We start from the raw sequence: 12,595 nt of genomic DNA on the forward strand, positions 1-12,595 counted from the left end.
CTCTGGAAGGCACAGGGCCAGTCCGAGAAGCAGGGGAGGCCAGAAGACCAAGTCCCCGTAGAGTGCGCACGCTGGCCCCGAGGAGCGGGTACCAGGCAGGGTCCAGAGTCCAAGAAGGTCCGGTAGCGTCACCACTGGAAGCATGGAGATAGGAGCTTGTAGAGTAGTAATGGAACTCGTTGCCAAGTCAGCTAGCTGAGGGCGAAGGTGGAGCTTAAGAACCCTGGTCCTATGACATCATCAATCAGGGACGCTCCCGAGGTTCCCGCCGAAGAGGCTTCAAAGGAGGGCCCGGTGGCGCGCGCGCGCCTAGGAAGGCCTGGAGTTGGCGTGGGTGGCGGCGGTGTCTTCACCACCATGAGGAACGCAGCGGCAGAGACTAGCCTGCGCCGCGAGCAGGCCTGGAGAGGAAAGCAGGACGGTGCAGGAAGTGAGTAGATGCGGTCGCAGCTGTCTGCGACCGACGGTCACAACAGACCCTTTACTTCTTTAGTACCAATATGATGGAATAAGCTTGTGGAGAAACTGAAATCTTTGTATCTGCTGACATTTCCTATTTTGCACCAAGACCTTTTTGTTTTCCTATTAAGGACCTCCTTTCCCTTGCACTCCTTGAACTGACAGGCAGGTGGCAGCCTAATTCCTGCTGTGCTCTGCAGTTTCTGGTAGCTAGGACTGAACAGATTAACATGCTATTTACCCTAAAGTGAGGCTTGGAATGCATATTTCCACAGTTTCCACAAGGTGGTGTAATGTTGCATTATTCCGTCTTCCTACTGGTCAGTAAGCCGGTGCCTTGGGCTTTATAGTACCAGCCGCAGAGTAACTCATCCCAGAATTTGGCAAAAATCTCAGTCTTGGCTGGGAGTGAATAACCACCAGATTTATGCTAAAGCCATTCCAGTTCTATACATCCTTGTGAGGACAGTGTCTCCTGAACATCCCCAGGCACCAGATAAGTGCAGTAAAAATGTCTAGTTAGCATTAACTGCATGAATCCTTATTTTATCTGTTACTGTTCGCAAATTACATCTTTTGTCCTTTCACTGTTCTTGCTATTTGTTAATAAAGTTTTTAGTTTGTTAGCTCTGTCCTGTGACTAATTGACAATCCCAGCATTATTTGTATTTATTCTGTAAGTGCATTTCTAGGACTTGTGAGTTCCTTGGGTTGTGTAAGTCTCAGTGTCCCTAGAAACCATCAAGGGATACCTTGCAAATGGGGGTACTTGCCCAAAGGCAAACAGGAACCCAGTTGGCATGTAGGAGACTGTTACCGTAGGGGTACATCCACAGGTACAAGCAGGCCTGGGTAGTGCTTGGTAGAACCCTCTAAGTATCCACCCTGAATGGATGTTAGGAACGTGACAAAGAGCCCTTTGGAAATTCATTTGACAAATGATTATTTTCTATTTAGGAAGAAGTTCAAGATGCTGTTTCAGGAAGCATTTAACTAGTTAAATGGGATAATGAATGAGGAACATATTTTTTTTAAATCTCAGTTTGCACACTAATGCTGGCTTTTACATTTTGTATTGTATTAATTTATTAGTTGAGAGCTCTATATGGTCCCCTTGCAGTTTTATGTTGTTTTGTTTATTTTTGTTTAATTATGCTGGCTGGTTGTTGTTACTATGTTTTACATGGTTTTTTTTTTAAATTGGATGTTTGATTTGATTTGAGGCTGTGTGATCAGAATAGTTTCACCTTTTCTATGTATTTTTATTGGATTTTGATCTTTATTTTAATGTTAAGTGATTTATGTATTGAGGTTTAGTTTTTAAATTATTTGGATATTTTTATTATGGATTTTGTATTAATTGAGATTCATGTAATTATATATTGTTGTAACTTTGTCAGCACACTTGTTTGAACAGACAAGACAAATTTAATTAAACATACATACATCAGGTTCTGTGAAGGGTAGCGGGTGTGTGAGCCCTTTCTGCTGCGGCATAGTTGACGCAGCCTTAAGGGCAAATTCACGAGACTTTCACCTGCAGCTGGTGAATGCGCCTTGTAACAGGAAAGTCTGGAGCTTCACCTTTACCAGCTGCATCTCCCACAGGTTGAGCCCTTGGGTTCTGGTGGCTGGCAGGACTTAGGCGGGTCCTTAAGGCGGTAGAGATAACTAAAGTCCAAAGGCACAATGAGGTCAAAGCAGACTAAAAGTCAGGGACAGGCCAAGGTCATGGCAGACAGCAAGCAAGATTGGTCATCTAGACAAGGGGGTCAGGTCCAGGCAGCAGGCAATTGTGGTTTGGTCTAAGCAAGAGGTCAAGATCTGAAGAGTCAAGTAAAGGGTCGACGAAGACACTGAAGATACTGGACAAGATGAAAAGGACAAGGTGAGGTTGGATGAGGTGGGCTGGACAAGGAATGCAGGAGAAGGCAAGGCAGGACAAGGCAAGGCACAGGAACCAGTAACACAGACACAAATCAGGAACCAACACGCAGGAGCAACACACACAACTTCAGAATTCGGAGACCCGTTGATGAGGTGTCTGATACTCCACAACAGGAGTTTATCATCTGGAGGAGCTGGTGATGTTATCAAGGAGCACTCGGGCTGCTTTTTTGCCATGGGCCCTTTAAACATCCAGGTGTCGGGCATGCGCATGCCTAAGAGGAGCCAGGAGCAGAGCAGCATGGTGGCAGAGCAGCATTGGTGGCAACCATGGTGGCAGAGCAGCATTGGTGGCAACCAACCGTGAAGAGCCAGCAGCAGAGCTGGTGTCAGCATGACTGCGATGGTGGCAAGTGTGGTGGCTCGGAGGCCCAACCTGTGAGCCGCAAATCTTCACAGGTTCCATGACAGTGGCCAATTGCAAAAGAAAAGCAAATACAGAGAGGAACATAATGGTACCTGTCTAATCCAGATCATATACTGCTTCATAATGGTGTGCACTCTTTCTCTCCTAACAAAGCACCTTTACACGAAGGACACTGCTATTGTTACTTCCTTCAAAACAGTAAATGGAGCAAGCAATAAATATTACCTTGGGGTATGTGATGACAAAAGCTACCCATCCTGCCAACAGGAAAGTGCTGAATATGATTGTAGCCATATCTTTTAGCATTGAGTCAACAGGCGCTTCTGGCTTGGGCAGAAATCGGCCAGTTGTATCTTTAATATCATTTGGAATAGCAGTATGCAGGTCTTCCGAAGGCTTGTCAGCAATATCAATCACCTGCAATCAAAAAATAAGTAAAAAATTCTAATAAAGAGAATGAAAGTACTTTACATCCACATCTATAGTACTAAAATATGTTTTTAAACTTATTGAGGAGTGACATAGTATCACAAGAGCATGCATTACTAAGAGTGTACAGAGCATAATATGGCAAGAAATATCATTACAATTATACAATATAGGAAAATTTGGTTCTTACCTGATAATTTTCGTTCCTGTAGTACCACGGATCAGTCCAGACTCCTGCGTTTATTCATCCGTGCCAGCAGGTGGAGACAAAGAAAGTAAAACGGACACTGCTTTATACACACTGATGCCACCTGCAGTTCCTCAGTATTGATCTGATTCCAAGCTAAATGCAAAAAAACCACAAAAAAATCATAAAAAAATCATTTTAATATAAACTTGATAAAAAAAACTTCTGATGTCTATAATTTACAACAGTTGAGCGGATGATTCGCCATCCTCCTTAATACTTGGGTGGGTTCTAGACTGATCCGTGGTACTACAGGAAAGAAAATTATCAGGTAAGAACCAAATTTTCCTTTCCCTGTACGTACCCGGATCAGCCAGACTCCTGGGATGTACCAAAGCTTCCTAAACAGCGTGGGACTTGGAGAGTCCCGCTCGTAACACGCTTTTGCCAAAAGACAGAGACTCCAATCCGCCACATCCAGCCGATAATGACTTGCAAAAGTATGCAGAGAATTCCAAGTTGCCGCTCTACAAATCTCTTGTGGTGACTTGAAGTGAGCCTCTGCCCAAGAGGTCACCTGAGATCGAGTGGAATGGGCCCTCAAGCCTTCTGGAACTGGCTTACCCTTGAGAACGTAAGTGGAGCCAATAGCCTCGTTAAGCCACCTGGCAATGGTAATTTTGGAAGCTTGAGACCCCTTCTTTGGACCACGCCACAAAATGAAAAGATGATCAGACCATCTAAAACCGTTTGTGACTTTAAGAAAGCGAAGTAATGCTCTACAGACATCCAGTAGCCTAAGCTCACGAGCATTAGACTCAGAAGCTGCCAAATCCGGAAAGGCTGGTAACTCAATAGACTGATTAACATGGAAGGCGGACATCACTTTTTGGAGAAAGGATGGCACCATTCGCAAAGATACTCCATCGTTCAATATTTTAAGAAAAGGATCTCGACATGACAGAGCTTGTAATTCCGAAATTCTCCTCACAGAGCAAATAGCTACTAAGAAAACAACCTTTAGAGTCAAATCTTCCTTGTAAACCGCCTCCCCGGCGATAGTTATCTCTGTTAAATGTGAACTGGAGTGATATGTATTGTACACAGGAACTTCCGGTATATAAAAACAAAAAATAAATAAATAAATAAATAAATCTTTAAGAGTCACTCTGCGGATAGGTTTAAACAGAGCCTCACACAAACCCCGAAGGACCAGACTGAGGTTCCAAGGAGGACAAACTCTGCTCACCGGTGGGCGTAAATTCTTGACTCCTCGAATAAACCAGATCACATCAGGATGAGAGGACAAGCGGTAACCATCCAGCTTTCCCCTCAAACAAGCCAAAGCTGCCACGTGAACTCTAAGAGAGTTGAAAGTGAGGCCCTTGACCAAGCCGTCCTGAAGGAAAGACAAGACGTGTGACACTGAAGCTCGCAATGCCCGTACCCCCTTAGTCACACACTAGGACTCAAAAGACTTTCCATACCCGGACGTAAGACAACGAGGTGGACTTCTGCCTAGACTGGAGTAGGATAGTAACTACCATTTCCGGGTACCCTCTCAACCTCAAACGCCTCCTCTCAAAAGCCAAGCCGCTAGACAAAAGCGATCTGCCTGGTCGGAAAATACGGGGCCCTGCCGCAGGAGGCGAGGGAGATGACTGAGTCGTAACGGGTCTTCGACTGCAAGGTTTATGAGATCGGTGAACCGTGGGCGGCACAACCAATCCGGGGCTACTAGCACCACCTCCCCTGGATGTCTCTCTATCCGCCGCAAGACCTTTCCCACCAGCGGCCAAGGAGGGAAAACATATAGAAGAACTCCCTGCGGCCAAGGAAGGACCAGAGCATCTATGCCCTCTGCTCCGTATTCCCTTCGTCTGCTGAAAAAACAAGGAGCTTTCGCATTATGGTGCGTCGCCATCAGATTGACCTAAGGGTAGCCCCATTTCGTGCAAATGAGCTGCATCGCTCTGTCCAACAGCTCCCATTTTCCCGGATCGAGTAGCGTGTGACTGAGATAATCTGCTTGAACATTTTCGACTCCTGCGATATGAGATGCCATTATTTGAACCAAGTGCTGTTCCACCCAAAGGATCAGCTCCTGAACTTCCAGAGACACTGCATGGCTCTTGGTGCCTCCTTGTCTGTTGATGTAGGCTACTGCCGTCGCATTGTCCGAAAGAACTCGCACCGAACGCCCCTAAACTAAAGGCTGAAAGGCAAGCAATGCCAAATGCACCACCCTGGCTTCCAAGCGATTGATAGACCAAGAAGCCTCTACGGCTGACCAGGTGCCCTGGGCTGCTTGACTCTGACAAACTGCCCCCCATCCAGAGAGGCTGGCATCCATAGTCAGAATCACCCAATCTGGAACTTCCAAGGCAACCCCCCGCATGAGGTTGGGTGTGTGCAGCCACCAAGACAGACTGTCCCTGGTCGAAGGGGAGAGAGGAACAGGCTGGTGATACTTCTCCGACTTCTCCACTGAGCCAGAAGAGCCCTCTGAAGGGGACGCATATGAGCAAAGGCCCACGGCACCAGATCTAATGTGGAAGCATTGAAACCAAGGACCTGCAACACATCCCAAGCTCTAGGGACATGCAACTGTGACAAGCGCTGAACCCGAGACTGTAGTTTGTGCATTCTCTCTTCCATCAGAAAGACTCTGCTTTGGCTTGTGTCGAAAAACACTCCCAGATACTCCAGAGTTTGAGATGGAACTAGGTGGGCTTTTGGCCAAATTCACCACCCAGCTTAATGACCGCAAAGTCCGAAGGACCGCTTGCACTGCTGTACGACCACTGTTCTCAGATTTCGCCAGAATGAGCCAATCGTCGAGATAAGGATAGACGAGGACTCCCTGCCACTGCAACGCCACAACCATCATAACCTTGGTGAAGGTACAAGGTGCCGGGGCCAATCCGAACGGGAGCACTTGAAACCGGAAGTGCTGCCCTAAGACCATAAACCTCAGGTAGCATTGATGATCTCGGCAAATGGGAATGTTGAAATATGCTTCCGTCAAATCCAGCAATGCCAGGAACTCCTGGGTGCGTACTGCCACTATCACCGACCGCAACATTTCCATGCGAAAACGGGGAACTTTAACGCCGCGTTCACATGCTTCAAATTGAGAATGAGGTGAAAGGATCCCTCCTTCTTCGGGACTACAAAGTAAATTGAATACCAACCCATTTGGAGTTCTTCCGGAGGCACCGGGACCACGGCCCTCAAGTGCTGCAACCTGTGCAAATTCTCCCGCGCCGCCCTGCGCTTCTGCAGCGAGCCACAGGGGGATATTAGGAACAGGTCACGGATGGGCCGAGCAAATTCTAAAACGTAACCGTCCCTTATCACACTGAGTACCCACTAATCCTGGGTGATTTTGGCCCACTCCTCGTAAAACCAAGCCAACCGACCTCCTATCAAAGGAACGGCAGAGTGGGCTGGCCTCCCTTCATTGGGTCGTTTTGGGACCGGAGGAGCCGGCAGTGATGGGGGGTCTGAAGGGCCGATGTCCTCCTCGAAAGGAATTCCCCCAGGACTGACCGCGAGATGAAAAAGACCTCTGTGTCGCAGACGCGCTGCACGGTTGCCAAAACCTTTGACTGTCCCGAAAACGCGGCCGTGGGGGAAAACTCTGTCTGCCCCGAGGCTTGTCTTCCGGTAAGCGAAGCACCTAATTGCTTCACGATCTGATCAAACTCCTCACCAAATAAGAGCCGACCTTTGAACGGTAAAGATGCCAGCTGGGCCTTAGATGAAACATCTGCGGAGCAGTTACGGAGCCATAGGAGGCGCCTTGCAGAAACCGCAGCCCCCATAATGCGGGAAGACGTCCGCACCACATCATACAAGGCATCTGCCACAAAAGCTATGGCCACTTCCAACCGGTCTGCCTGAGCACATTGCGAACCACCTAAGGTCGGATCCTCATGGGAATGCTGTACTCAGTGTAAGCATGCCCACTGCATGAGGCTGGAACAAATAGCTGCGTGTAGACTCAAAGCCAAGACCTCAAAAATCCTCTTGAGATGGATCTCCAGCTTGCGATCTTGAACAACCTTCAGAGCTGTTGCCCCCGCAACCGAAATGGTCATTTTCTTTGTGACAGCAGATACCGCAGCATCCACCTTAGGGAGCGCAAACAACACCAGGGCCTGCTCTGGCAAGGTATAAAGCTTGGTCATGGCCCTACTGACTTTCAATCCCGCATCTTGGTTCTCTCATTCCTGATCCACCAACTTTTTAACGAACTCATGACACAGAAACCCGGAAGGGGGGTGCCATGTGCCCTCCAAGACTGGATCTGCACCGTCCTTGCGAGGGTCGTCAGGCTGAAGCTGTAGTTCCAGCTCCTCCAGAACTTGGGGAATGAGAGGTGCCAATTCCTCTCTGCAAAACAACCATAGGCTCTTGGGATCATCCCCCTCTCCCGCAAAGCCCAGGATGAAGATCATCATTTATTTATTTTATTTATTTAACATTTTTATATACCGACCTTCATGAAAGAAATTCATATCAGATTGGTTTACAAATAACATGGGGGAATAACAAAGTCAAACCATATAACAAGAAATGAAAGTTACATATAACAAAGGGTATTAACCTGGAGGGCTAGGATAGCCGAAGCGATAGTAAGGCATAACTGAATAAAATTAGATAATACAATAATATGAAGAGGAGAGGCATAAGTGTATTGACTACACTTGTGGGAGTGTTTAGTAAGGAAACAGTATCTGAACTAGTGAGGAATTGCTGGTTCTGTAGGCTAGGGGAAGGCTTGGATGAAAAGCCATGTCTTAAGTTTTTTACGGAAGGTAAGCGGGCATAGTTCTAATCTGAGTTCTGTGGGCATCTTGTTCCAGATGGCTGGGCCGGCTGTAGAGAAAGATCTTTCTTTGGTGGATGATAGGCGAGTGGATTTCGTTGTAGGGGGTTGCAGGGTACCTTTATATGTTTCTCTGATCGGTCTGTCTGATGAGTATAATTTGAGAGGAATCTGGAGGTCTAGTTGTTGCTGATTATGGATGATTTTGTGAATTATAGTGAGGGCCTTGTGTAATATTCTATATTTTATTGGCAGCCAGTGAAGGTGCCGTAGTATGGGAGTGATGTGAGTTCCTCTGTTGGTATTGGTCAGGATTCTAGCCGCAGCGTTTTGGAGCATCTGTAATGGTTTGATAGATGAAATGGGGAGCCCGAGGAGAAGAGAGTTACAGTAATCTGTTTTGGAAAAGAGCGTGACTTGCAGCACAGTCCTGAAATCTTGGAAGTGGAGGAGGGGTTTGAGCCTTTTCATGACTTGTAATTTATAAAAGCAGTCCTTGGTAGTGTTATTGATGGCTTTCTTAAGATTCAGACGGTTATCAATGATTACTCCAAGGTCCCTTACTTGCGTAATCTGGGTGTTGCCTGCTGGTGGTTTGATTAAGGCTGAGTGGTCCGAGGAGATGATTAGGAGTTCTGTCTTGTTTGCATTAAGAACTAGATTCAAGTTGGTGAGCAGACTGTTAATGGATTGGAGGCAGATTTCCCAAAAGGCGAGAGATTTAAGGAGAGATTCTGTAATGGGAATCAGTATCTGTACGTCGTCTGCATAGAGATAGTATTTTAATTTTAGGTTAGTAAGCAACTGACAGAGGGGCAGGAGGTATATATTGAACAGTGTGGGTGACAAGGAAGAGCCTTGTGGTACTCCTAATGTTGATTTGACATCTGGGGATTCATTGTTATTGATTTTTACTTTGAAGCTTCTGTTACTTAGGAAGGAGTTAAACCAGCTGTGTGCTTGTGTCCGCCGCATCCAGGTCTGCTGCCTGATCGCCGGAAAGTGTAGCCCCCAGGCCATAAGCATTTTCCTATAGCGCCATACCAGGCAAACGCAGTACTCTGGAGGTCGCTGTACCTTCTTGCAACCCCCCCCCCCCCCCTCCCGACCTGCCCTGACCCGGACTCTGGCAATGACCTGCACGGAGCTGAAGGCCTCTGGTAGCAAAGGAGGAGGGTTTTGGCCCTCCCTCCCATAGGGCGAAAAGCCCTTCTGGTGCGCCAAAAATGTTTTGTGCATAAGCAGCATAAATTCCGGCGAGAACGGAGCCGGGGGCCGCATGCTGTCCGTTTCAGCAGGAAGAGAGCCCCCCAGGCAGCCTGCAGAGTCCCCCTGACCCCAATAGGGCCTGGGTGAACTGGGGAAAGGACCGGAGGAAAATCCCCCTCGGACCCCAAAAACGCAGGCCCGACCACAGGGGGATCCAAAATGGCCGCCGTTCCTGCGGTTACCACACCGGGCAGCTGCATGCGGACTGAACTGCTCAGAGCTGCAGAAGGAGGAAAGGATGCAACCTTCCTCCGTTTGGCAGGCACTGGGAGCTCAGAGGGTCCCTCCCCCCCCCTGAAACGCAGGCTGAGCACAGACTACGGCGATTCAGCCACGCGGGAATCGCTCCACACGTGCGACGGTAGCAGCCCGAACAAAAAACAAAAGTAAAAGTTAAAAAAAGTAAAAAATCGAAGAAAAAGAACCCCGAAACCATGTGTGGGTGGGAGGAGAGCCGACCTACTCCGCTGCTCCTATTTCCTTTTTTTTTTTTTTTTTAAGAAAACTTTACTGCTCTAAAGCAGCCTCACTGAAAGTTCCCGCTCCTAACACTGAAAAGAGCTGTCCAGCTCAATTCAGCAAGATAATTAAAATAGGAGAGGAAAATGAGGAAAAATTAAGGAGCCAATACATGAAAGGGAGGGATCTGGACCACCAGATGTGCACCTCACGGTTACCAATGGAGCGGGCGTACAAAAGGGTCACCAACCCCTAGCCCGTCCGCCTCAAACAAACAGGTTAGGGGTCCCTAACAAGAAACCCTGACCCCTGGGAGGAAGGCTCAAAGCAAAAAACAAAAATAGGACCAAAAAATATTGGAACAAACTGCAGGTTTATGCATCAGTCACCAACTGCTGGAGACAGAGAAATACTGAGGAACTGCAGGTGGCATCAGTGTATATAAAGCAGTGTCAGTTTTACTTTCTCTGTCTCCACCTGCTGGCACGGATAATAAACCTAGGAGTCTGGTCTGATCCAGGTATGTACAGGGAACAATATGAGACAAAGAATAATCCTAAGCAATATCAGCAAACTCTGAAAAGCATTTCTAGATGTGCTATATGCTAACAATTCCAAAGCAATGCAGAAGAGAAGGACCAGTAATGCATTATTTTTATTATTTTAATAACTGAATTAATGTTACTGCCACTAGTTGATCAAGGCTTGTACCAGTGTTTAATTAAAAAATGTATAGCCCACATTGACCACAATGTTCCAGTTAAACCAACAAGCATAAAACCATACTAAAGCTGCTCCACTAATCCTACATAATTAGGAGTCAATCGTCCTATAAACTAAAGCCTAAAAAAACTTGTATGCTAAGTGCCAAAGGAAAAATTAGTTCTTACCTGCTAATTTGCTTTCCTTGAGTCCCACCAGACTAGTCCAGATAGATGGGATTCTCCCCTAACATTAAATGAAGACAGAGAATAAAAGCTTTACTGAACTCTTGGTACTTAAGTTACTGTGCCATGTGTAGTCTCTCAGTAAATCTGTAGCAAAGCTAACCCTTACTTTGAGCAGAGTAAATACCAATGTTTGTGAAATCCAAAAATAGTTTTGAAAACCCCTCCACTGAGAGGGTCTAACTCCAGAACAAATAAAAGCACAGAATCAAAGGGCAGGATTTTGGACTGGCATGATGGGTCTTAAGGAACGAAAATTAGCAGGAAAGGGCCAATTTTTCCATCCTTATAATCCCCCAGACCAGTCCAGATGGAAGGGATGTACCCAAGCCTCCCTAAACTGGGCAGGAACCTGAAAAACTCGCTTGCAATGTACTCGCATCAAACACTGCTGTATCTGGAGCCCGAGCAACCAATCTGAAATGTTTGGAAAAGGTATGCAAGGAAGTACAAGCTGCCTTATAAATCTCCTGTGAGGAAACCAAATGATACTCAGCCTAAAGAGCAGCTTGAGCCCAAGTAGAATGAGCCCTCAGACCTATGGGCACTTTTAAAACCCACACCCATGTGCACCGATGCTTCTTTAATCCATCTAGCATCAATAGTTGCCTTAGACGCCTTCTGCCCTTTATTGCACTGAACAACATAAAAAGGTGATCCGATCTCTGAAGATCAAAACTTTCAAATAAAGAGCTCTACAAACATGTAAAACATGACATTCCTGAGATAGTGATGTACGACTGGACCTAGGCTTCTTAAACACAGGCAACTCAATCAACTGAAGAAATTGAAAAGCAGAAACCGCTTTAGGCAAAAAAAAAAAAAAAGGTAGGTACATAGAAATCCCTTCCTCCAAAAATCAAAGGAAAGGATCCCTGCATGACAATGCCTGCAACTCAGAAATATGTATCACTGAACAGAGAGCCACCAAAAACACTGATTTCAAAATGAGATCTTTCAAAGATGCCCTCCTTAATGGCTCAAACGGAGACTTGCACAAAACCTTCAAGACCAAATTGAGACTGATGGCGGAACCAAACGCAGAGTCAGAGGACACAAACACTGCACCCCTTTCAAAAATTCCACCACATTCGGCTGCAAGGCTATGGAAAACGTGTGCAGTGTCCTCCTGTGACAGGACAATACCGCTAATTGTATCTTAAGAGAGTTCAAGGCTAGGCCCTTTTGCAAACCCTTTTGTAAAAAGGAGAGCATCATAGGAATGGATACCTGAAAAGGAGAGAATCTAGACTGCTGATACCAGGACTTGAACACCCTCCAGACACTTACGTAAACCAATGAAGTTGACAACTTTCTGGCTTGCAGCAACATAGTAATGACCTCCTCTCCAAACAGCTTTTCACCCTCAACCATCACTTTTCAAAAGCAAGGCCACAAGACAAAAGCTATTCACCTGATCCAAAGAAATGGGACCCTGTTGAAGATCATCAATATGACCTAGTCACAATGGTCTACAAATCACAGGCATCTGGGCCACTCTGGAGCCAACAGAATCACCAGACCTCGATGTTTAGCATGTGGCACATTTAAAACTAATCGGAGAAAATTATTTCACTCAACGCACAATTAAGCTCTGGAATTTGTTGCCAGAGGATGTGGTTAGTGCAGTTAGTGTAGCTGTGTTTAAAAAAGGTTTGGGTAAGTTTTTGGAGGAGAAGTTCATTAACAGCTATTAA

The 12,595-nt window shown here is 46.4% G+C and overlaps 1 protein-coding gene across 1 annotated transcript in view; it reads right to left on the reverse strand.

Moving 5' to 3' along the window:
• Positions 1-12,595, reverse strand: part of ERN1 (endoplasmic reticulum to nucleus signaling 1) — a 147,718-nt gene that overhangs the window by 42,105 nt on the left and 93,018 nt on the right. Inside the window, exon 12 of the mRNA XM_029600738.1 lies at positions 2,999-3,190. Within this exon, the coding sequence (XP_029456598.1) occupies positions 2,999-3,190 (192 nt within the window). The remainder of the gene's footprint in view (positions 1-2,998; positions 3,191-12,595) is intronic.

Source organism: Rhinatrema bivittatum, chromosome 4 (assembly GCF_901001135.1).
Source record: "Rhinatrema bivittatum chromosome 4, aRhiBiv1.1, whole genome shotgun sequence".
Classification (NCBI taxonomy): Eukaryota; Metazoa; Chordata; class Amphibia; order Gymnophiona; family Rhinatrematidae; genus Rhinatrema; species Rhinatrema bivittatum.